Below are 9,834 nucleotides of genomic sequence, written 5' to 3'. Positions count from 1 at the left end.
TTAACGCCCTCTTTAGCGCCCTCTTTAACGCCCTCTTTAGGGCCCTCTTTAGGGCCCTCTTTAACGCCCTCTTTAGCGCCCTCTTTAGGGCCCTCTTTAACGCCCTCTTTAACGCCCTCTTTAGCGCCCTCTTTAGCGCCCTCTTTAACGCCCTCTTTAACGCCCTCTTTAGTGCCCTCTTTAGCGCCCTCTTTAGGGCCCTCTTTAACGCCCTCTTTAACGCCCTCTTTAGCGCCCTCTTTAACGCCCTCTTTAACGCCCTCTTTAGCGCCCTCTTTAACGCCCTCTTTAGGGCCCTCTTTAGGGCCCTCTTTAACGCCCTCTTTAACGCCCTCTAACGCCCTCTTTAGCGCCCTCTTTAACGCCCTCTTTAGTGCCCTCTTTAGCGCCCTCTTTAACGCCCTCTTTAGGGCCCTCTTTAGGGCCCTCTTTAGGGCCCTCTTTAACGCCCTCTAACGCCCTCTTTAGGGCCCTCTTTAGGGCCCTCTTTAACACCCTCTTTAACGTCCTCTTTGGCGCCCTCTTTAACGCCCTCTTTAGCGCCCTCTTTAGCGCCCTCTTTAGCGCCTTCTTTAGCGCCCTCTAACGCCCTCTTTAACGCCCTCTTTAGCGCCCTCTTTAGCGCCCTCTTTAGCGCCCTCTTTAGCGCCTTCTTTAGCGCCCTCTAACGCCCTCTTTAACGCCCTCTTTAACGCCCTCTTTAACGCCCTCTTTAGGGCCCTCTAACGCCCTCTTTAACGCCCTCTTTAACGCCCTCTTTGACAGGAGAAGCTTCTGTTTGTTCACTTCTTCTGCTCGGCACCAATTTGAGTTGATCGAAGCTTCCTGAACATTTTTAAGGATGAGCCTGAAACCAGACCAATCTGATGCACTTTGCCCTCCTTTGGTTGGTAAAATCGGCCTTTTCTGTGCTGGACCATCACAGCTCTTTGTCTAATGCAGGGCTGCTTAATTACAGTCACTCACAAGATGCATTTAACTCATCTAACTCAAGTTTTTGGTCTTAATTTGGATTCTGTTACAGATATTTAGAGGTGAACTGATGCTGATTGAACACCGGCAGCTTTAATGTCTTCGGCTATCCAAACACTGATGGTGTTAAAGGACTTTCACAGCCTTAGAATAGATTATAGATAATAGATTTAACAGCCTTTTTAGGTCTGTGGTTAGTTATTTACTTACCAGTTTCATTACCAACACTTAATTTGATTAATTCAGGCTGTTGGATGTTAAATGAGTCCAGCCAGCATCTATAAATCCTAGTTTCTTAGATCAGAACCCCACATATTAAAATCTCATTACGACAGGGCCTTTCTGAGTCAGTCTGCCCTGTTCTGATTGGTTAGCTCCAGTGGCCTGATCAGGCCCTGCCCACTATACTTTCATCAGCTCTTTTTAGAGGTTTTCCATTAAATGGCAAACTCTAAAACACCAAAATGTTTAATTAGAGGGCAAAATATCGATGGTAAGGTAACATTTGATGCAAAAAAATGTAAATTTAGGAGCTTCTGTTTGTGTAAATTGAGCTCCAACACGTGATTCAGAGGTCTGAAACCAACTAGCTGCTAACTTTAGCCACCTGAGATGCTAACATGTAGAAAAATAGATCCGCAGGGTTTATAGCTTGCTAGTATGAGGACATCCTGTGAGCACGGGGTCATAAATCACCAAACAGCTGCAGTATCATCACATCCAGTTCTGATCGCCCTCTGATCGAACTACCCCTTCCTCCTCCTCCTCTTCCTCTTTCCAGCGGGCTTCCTGGTCCGGCTGAGGTTGAATTTGTGGGCTATAACTTGTCCTCCACACAGGATGACGTCCTGCTGCAAAGCCTCCAGTTCAGTTCCAGAAGCTGCTGTCCGTCAGCCGAACTTTATTCAAGCTCGACTCTGGAGTCCGTCTGCGTCGGTGACTTCCTGTCGGGCTTCCAGCTGTTGGCGGAGGGAAGTCTAGAAGAACCAACGGAACGCTTCTCCGGTCGGGACAGAGGGAGGCCGCTGAGAGGAGACAAAAAGAAGTGTTTTTAAATCTGATAAGGCATTGAATTCTGGAGCTTTAGGGGTCGGCCACCTTAATAATTAAGTATTATTTGCTGTTGTTCATCGATGCGATGGCAGCTAAACGCGTAGCTCTCGTGTTGTAGCGTTTACTGATGGGCCTGAAATCTAAAAACGTGCCCAGAGAGACACTTTAGCACTTTAGCTGCTTATTTACAGCCCAGAACTAACGAGGTGTGTTTACGTTATTGAATGTTAGGGGCGGGGTTTATTTTAGAATAAGCCCCGCCCCATTTGGGAAACATGCAGAGGCGCTTATGCTTTCAGTTTCAGGCCATAACTAATACATCCTAAAGGTGTCAGGACAACAACAAACTACTTTAAACTGTCGTTCAGGTGTGTCAGGTAAACGTTACCTTTATCAAAGTTTTCTAAATTTTAGTTTTCATGTTGAATAATTTCCAGAAAAGCTTTGAGAAATAATCTAAATGCACAGAGGAAACAATCAATAAAACCTTAAAGTGAAATAGAATGTAAGTATTAATTAATTATAATATAAGCAGTTGAGCTACGCTGAGCTGCTCGCTTTACTTTTGTTGCTTCCTGCTCAGCACGTAACATTTAACCAACACAAGCGGGACGAGTGGGATGTCCCAAAGGCAGCTTTCTTTGGGGAAAACACCGACGCTCCGTCACCTCGACGCCTGATGGTGTCAGCTGCCCCGCTGCCGAGGCCCCGCCCCCCTCTGCTGAGGCCCCGCCCCATTTTAACCAGCCTCAGTCTATCCATCAGATTTGAACCCTGCGTTCTCAGCTTCTTATTGATGGCTGAGATGTTTGGCGGGAACCATCAACCCAACAGAGAACATTCTGAAACACTCCAGGAGCTGAATCAGCGAGATTAAAGTGAGATTAATCTTGGTTTCCTGTTGGGTCCGAACACACCATCATCACTGATGACATCACTGCATGGCGGTGCCTCAGATTCCACGACTTCATTAGATTCTGAACACATTTCCACATGATTTTCTTTTTCTTTTTAATTTTTTATCATTTTCTCAACTCATGAACACAACTGTGAACAAATCTGTTCCACCTTCTGATCTTTTTCATGTTTTTCTGTCATTTTATCCACATAAAAACAACAGAAAATCAGTGAAAAGAACGTCTTTGAGTGTTTGAGAGTCCAGAGATCATCAGTTAGGAGGAGGACGGCAGCTCAGTGGGCTCAGCATCTGTCACATCAGGATTCAGGGAAACTCGGCCCTCATCACTGCTGACACACTGGTTTCCATTCAGACCCCCCACCCCTTCAGCTTCTTATCCGATTGCTCGATTTTTCAAAGACATACTCGATTAGCTAAATTATCATTTAGCATTCCTGTGACCCGCTAGCCTGGCTGACGCGTCCACATCTGGATGAGATGGTGGTCTGGGAACTAGGTGTGCATTTTCTCGTATTTGAGGCGTGGTTTACGAATGCCTAGAGCCGTTTATTGGGCGCTACGAATGTCTATCAAACGGCGTCTGGTTCTTCCCATGTTGCTTTGCGCGTGATTCATAGCCAATTGTATCACTTATACCAGATGACGTATGTAGAGCGACAGAAATTCGACGAGGAAGAAGAAGAACGTTGCTCTTTTTTAAAAGTAAACTTGCGTTCTGAGCTACTTAAAACACTTTCTAAGGCTGCATCGAACGGTAACGTTGTGTCCGCTGCCATGTTGGATTAACACTCTACGAGCTTTGGTGTCACGCATAGACGTCGTCATCGTCTTGCTGCCCCCCCGTTCTGTGATTGGTTCCCTAAATCAGGCAAAAATAAGGGCGGTGGTTTCCAGGCTGCCTTTGCAGTGTGAATGAAATAGCGCGCAAAGCAGCATGGGAATTCCCAGGCTGGTTACCTGCTGGATTCGACTGAAAAATAAATAAATGTTGAGCTCCAGAGCTCCCTGAGCCACCTTCACAGGTGGAATATTCCTTTAATAAGCCCGAACTGATTTTGATTGGAAGTTGGCGGTCAGTTTGTTCTGGACTCTGCAGGACCGATGTTCTGTGGGAGGAGGCGAGGCTTCCTGCAGAGCGAAGAACTACCCAGAGAGCCTTAAAGTTCATTACACAGAGTAAACTTTACGAGTCTGTCAGGTCGACTTCAAAGGCAGAGAGAAAAGGGATGAGGCAAGAGCGTGAAACCACCTGTCGACACACTCAGACGCAGACATTCCCGTAAACACACACACAGGGCTGTCACTTGCCGTTAGCCTCCACAGGTCCAATTAGCGTGTAATTGAAGAAGATTATGGCTGGTAATTCACTGTCTTTCTGACGCACACGCTCATGTTTCGGTGTGTGCACGAGTGCAGAAGAGGGAATAATTAGTGTTGGTTTGTAGAGATTCCCACAGGGTGTGTGTAAGAGAGATATATGAAGTCATCAGTGAGGTCGAAAACTGGTGTCAATGAATTATTGATCGCCACTAATTCTTAGGGCACTCGCACACACATTCACACCGACTCGAGCACAGAAGCAGAAACATAAATATTCTCCTTCCCTGCACTCTGCCGGCTCTCTTTATCGCTGTGAATCAGCGGCGGTTCGGTGTGTCGGTGTGTGTGTCGGTGTGTGTGTCGGAGTGTGTGTGCGCTGGCTGCCTGCCAGACCGCGGCAGGCGGCGAGCTCTCGCTTTTCACCACCCACCATCTGCACAGCGTTCATGCTCACACACACTCAGCAGGGTTAGCGATGCCTTCCAGCTCACGCCTCACTGGCACTGATCTGGGTTAAGTGAGCCAGGACACACACACACACACACACACACGACTCGGTGCATTCCCCATCCTCACCGTTACCCTAAACCTGACACTAAAACCCAGTCTTAATCCTAAACTGCAGCCCCCACATTTACAGGAAGTCCTCATGAGTAGGTATGGAGTCGGGCTGCGGTCCTCATAATGATGTAAAACAGGTAAACACACACACATTTACAGGTTAAAGGTGAAACAGGTGCGTGCTCACCTCCAGCACCCCCCCTCCTCCCCCCGGCTTCTTCTTCAGCTCCTCGCACTTCCTGAACTTGCAGATCTGGTGACCCGTCTTCCTGTTGCGGCAGGACGAGCAGACGCCGCAGTTGATCAGCCGCCTGCACGGCCCGCACACGCCGCACCGCTTCCTCTTCCTCTTCGCCACCGTCCCCGATGATGAGGACGAGGACGATGACAGAGAAACGCCTCCCGCCGTCACCCCCGACGACGAGGGCGAGGAGGAGGAGGGGCAGGGGGAGGAGTTGGCGTGCTGCTGGCAGTCCGTTAGCGCCCGCTGGCCGCCTGTCATCTGAAAGGCGCTGCTGGCGTCTGAGATCCCGCCCCCTGCCGACCCCATTGCCATGACAATGACCCCAGGGGGTAATCCTAACCCCCCAAGGAAGCTACCACCCATCACCCCTCCCCCGTTGCAGCTCCCACCCTCTGATAGGCCCATCATGTCTGCGTGGGCGTGTCCCTGCTTGTTCATAACGCCACATTCGGCGCCGCTGCCGTAACCGGGGAGGAAGTTCCCGTTGCTAGGTGCCATGGGATGATGATGTGCCGTTCCCTGCGTGACAGGAAGTGATGCCGTGTGTCCGTGTTTTTCAGCTCCTCCCCCTTCGTTGCCGCCGCCTCCTCCCCCTCCCGTGCCGCCGCTGCCCTGGTGCATGCTGGTACCGTGAGGGTGTGAGGAGGTCATGTGGCCCGGGGTGGCCGAGGGGTGGTGATGGTGGTGATGCGATGGTGCGGTCGCTACAGGTTTGGGTCGGCCCCAAAACATGGCTGCCGGGTGGTTCATGTTCATGTTATCATGGCAACCCCAGGGTCCTGTCGCCATGGCGCCCAGCCTGGCAGCAGAAGGCGGGAAGATGGGCGCGGCGGCGGCTAAACGGGCCGCCAGTTTGGCAGACTGAGGGAAGTTCGTAACGTTCATGTTCATGTTGACGTTGGTCTTGTAGAAGCTGGCGATAGACGAGCGGTAGCGGTCCATCTCTGTGGTGTAGTCCAGCATCGGCGCCAGGCCCGACACCTGTGGCGAAAAAACCATCGTCACCAATCATACCGATCAACACTGTCGTTATCAATACAAAACATATATCAGCTTCCTTTACATCTTTGAGACCATTTGGGGCTTCCTTCATTTCAGGACCGGAGTGCTTTCAGACTAAAGGACGCACCAGTTTTAGAGCTTTGAATCTCGGCACCTGTCCAGGTAACAGCGAGGAAACTCACCACGATTTTAGTGTGAGACCTGACATCTATACCCGACATTTAAACCTGACATTAAACGGTACCAGTCAAGGGTTTGGACGCACCGATGTGCTTGTGTTTGGTGTGTTTTGGTTGTGATGCTGGTTTCAGAGCAGAAACCTCGGGGATGGATTCTTCCTCAACAATACAATTGAATCTCTTTCCCATTGAATCTCGTTCCCATTGAAACTTGTTCCCATTGAAACTTGTTCCCATTGAATCTCTTTCTCATTGAATCTCTTTGCCTTGCCTGAATCTCTTTCTCATTGTATCTCTTTCCCATTGAAACTTGTTCCCATTGAATCTCTTTCTCATTGAATCTCTTTGCCTTGCCTGAATCTCGTTCCCATTGTATCTCTTTCTCATTGAATCTCTTTCCCATTGAATCTCTTTCCCATCGAATCTCTTTGCCTTGCCTGAATCTCTTTCTCATTGTATCTCTTTCCCATTGAAACTCTTTCCCATTGAATCTCTTTGCCTTGCCTGAATCTCGTTCCCATTGTATCTCTTTCTCATTGAATCTCTTTCCCATTGAATCTCTTTGTCATTGAATCTCTTTGCCTTGCCTGAATCTCGTTCCCATTGAATCTCTTTCTCATTGAATCTCTTTCCCATTGAATCTCTTTCCCATCGAATCTCTTTGCCTTGCCTGAATCTCGTTCCCATTGTATATCTTTCTCATTGAATCTCTTTCCCATTGAATCTCTTTGTCATTGAATCTCTTTGCCTTGCCTGAATCTCGTTCCCATTGAATCTCTTTCTCATTGAATCTCTTTTCCATTGAATCTCTTTCCCATTGAATCTCTTTGCCTTGCCTGAATCTCTTTCCCATTGCATCTCTTTCTCATTGAATCTCTTTGCCATTGAATCTGTTCTGAATTGAATTGGTTCTGGTGCTGGTTCAGATCTGGTCCTACAGCCAGTTTTAGGTTGATGCTATGAAGTGGTCTGATTTTCACTAATATCACCAATATAGTTTGAACTATATAGTTTTAAATGAGAGTCAGGGATGTTGTTGGTGTTTCTGAATGGTATTTATGAACTCTTGTTTCATTGGGATCTATAAGAGCCAACAGGTAATGGTGACGTTGACTCATTATTAGCTCACGTTCTTCTTCTGCTGTTTGGACTTCACGTTCACGTTGAAGCTCAGTTCTTTATTGTTCTCTCTTGTAATAAGCAGGCCAGAAGCTACATGGGTTCTGGGTTTTTAAACATGGCAGTCACAACATTTCAGATGATAAAGTCGGTCCCTAACCCCAGAAGAGTTAACCCTTTAAGCACCGAGGTTTTCATCAAGAAAACTGTCAATTTTGATTTCAAAAGTTATGATCTTTTCCACGTTTTTGGCATTTTATCCACATAAAAACAACATAAAATCAGTCAAATGATGTCAGTCACACACTGTGGAGCCATTTATTCATTTTCTCAAAATCTCACAGACATCTTTGATACAAACACTTCCACATGAGAAGTGAGCTAATGAGCTAATGAGCGTCACCGATACATTTTCTTTAGTGTTGTGCAGATCGATTTTTAAGTATCGATATTTGCGATCCCAAACGTGTTTGTTTTAGGGTCGATACTTTCTTAAAACTGCACTAATTTCGTGTTAACGATTGTTTCGTGTTACATTTTCAGCGTGGAACATCGTTATTTCGCCATTTACGGGACTAACTGACATCTCCTGTATCGGTATCACATTTGGTTTTACTTGGTGTCGGATCGCACATCAATAATTTTCTTTCATTCCTTTGTCATAAATTCACTCGAACATTTTCGAAAGGGAAGACACCTTAATTTAAATAAAACATGTCTTCCATGTTGTATTAGTGAGTGAAAACCAGATTTGATGTGATTTTGTAGGACTTTCAACCTGTTTTATTCAGCTTGGGGGTACTTAAGAGGTAAATGCTGCTGGGGCACCAGTTTTTTGGGGGCCTGGTTCTAAGTTGGGTTCTGGCTTTTGACCACCGCTGGAACCGCTTTGGTGGAAAAAGCCCTGAGAAGTAATAACGAACTGAAACTCACAGAAAAGATCTATCGAATAGAGTCTTACATGAACTTGTTGTTTCACGGACAGTCCAGATGTGAGCAGACCCAGCGGGTTTTGGTTAAAGGTTAAAGGAGCATCAGGTTCTGTGTTGCTCGTCTAAAGAAAGGCGGAAAGTAGGGCCACGACTCACCTGCCCCTGGCCGCCGTAACCATGATGGTTCGGGTGATGATGTGAGGGGGCGGAGCTTCTCTGGAGCATGGAGGAGAGGTCGCTCTCCACACACACGCCACTCGTCATGCCCGACATGACCTCCCACGCACACGTTTGCTCGGTAAGCGGTTAGTTCTGTGAGGTCGCCACGTTTCTCTCTGTGAACGAGAAGACAGACGAGAAAGAATTTCAGGTCTGAACAGCGAGAGCGTTTCATGTTGGTACCAGATGAGTTAAACTGAGCTGAAATGGAAAATAGGACATTTGATCAACAGATCCAACAGAACCAACAGAACCAACAGAACCGATAAAAGAACCGATAAAAGAACCGATAAAAGAACCAACAGAACCAACAGATCCAACAGAATCGTTAACAGAACCGTTAACAGAACCGTTAACAGAACCAACAGAACCGTTAACAGAACCGTGAACAGAACCGTGAACAGATCCAACAGAACCGTTAACAGAACCGTTAACAGAACCAACAGAACCGATAACAGAACCGTGAACAGAACCAACAGAATCAACAGAACCGTTAACAGAACCGTTAACAGACCACAGGCCACACCTCTTCGTGTCCACACCAGGAGCAGACCTTAACCCTTTGCTGCATGGCGCCTCACCAAAGCTGCTTCTCTGAGCTCTGTGGCGTCACTTCAGCAGCTCGTGCACCTCTAATCTTTGTTGCCCTGCGAGGGGGCAGTTTCTGCTGAGATGGGTCGTACAGACGCTTGTAGAAACTTCCGTCTCTGCAGCACGTCCCACGCTGCTGAAGCACCAGCAGATAAACGGTTACGGCGCTGCGTTGGCGTCACATTTCGTCCCTGAGCTCAACTTCAAACAGCCCAGAGGGCATCAGGCTGAGAAATACCCCGACGGCAGGGTGTCGGGGTATTTAAGGGTGTCCTCTTTAAGGGTTTAACGCTGTGCAGAATGAGGGCTTCATTTCTAACGATGCTGCCAGGAGATCGGGCCGCCAAGGCCTCCGCAACAAGCACCAGGCCCCTCAGGACACCTCCACAGGGAGGTGTTTCGGGCCCACTAAAGAGGGGCTAAGTCTCTCACTTATGGCCTGTTCCCACTATGCAGTCCGGTACGGGTCGGTACAGAACGGTATGGTACGGGTCGGTTCAGAACGGTACGGGTCGGTTTAGAACGGTACGGGTCGGTACAGAACGGTACGGGTCGGTTCAGTCCGGTACGGGTAGGTTCAGAACGGTACGGGTCGGTACAGAACGGTACGGGTCGGTTCAGTCCGGTACGGGTAGGTTGAGAACGGTACGGGTCGGTTCAGAACGGTACGGGTTGGTTCAGAACGGTACGGGTCGGTTCAGAACGGTACGGGTCGGTTCAGTC

The 9,834-nt window shown here is 48.0% G+C and overlaps 1 protein-coding gene across 3 annotated transcripts in view; it reads right to left on the bottom strand.

Annotated features, from left to right (window-relative positions):
* Positions 1-203: 203 nt before the first annotated feature.
* The window catches only part of LOC142368949 (uncharacterized), a 12,548-nt gene continuing 2,917 nt past the window's right edge, over positions 204-9,834 (bottom strand). For all 3 annotated transcript variants that reach the window (XM_075451168.1, XM_075451167.1, XM_075451169.1), the window contains 3 exons: positions 8,458-8,636; positions 5,013-6,050; positions 204-1,997 (listed from right to left, as the gene is read on the bottom strand). In XM_075451168.1, coding sequence (XP_075307283.1) covers positions 1,950-1,997; positions 5,013-6,050; positions 8,458-8,574 — 1,203 coding nt within the window. In that variant the 5' untranslated portion in view covers positions 8,575-8,636 and the 3' untranslated portion in view covers positions 204-1,949. The remainder of the gene's footprint in view (positions 1,998-5,012; positions 6,051-8,457; positions 8,637-9,834) is intronic.

Source organism: Odontesthes bonariensis, chromosome 19 (genome assembly GCF_027942865.1).
Source record: "Odontesthes bonariensis isolate fOdoBon6 chromosome 19, fOdoBon6.hap1, whole genome shotgun sequence".
Taxonomy (NCBI): Eukaryota; Metazoa; Chordata; class Actinopteri; order Atheriniformes; family Atherinopsidae; genus Odontesthes; species Odontesthes bonariensis.
Note: the sequence above shows the minus strand (reverse complement) of the source record. Positions and strands in the feature narration are given on the sequence as shown.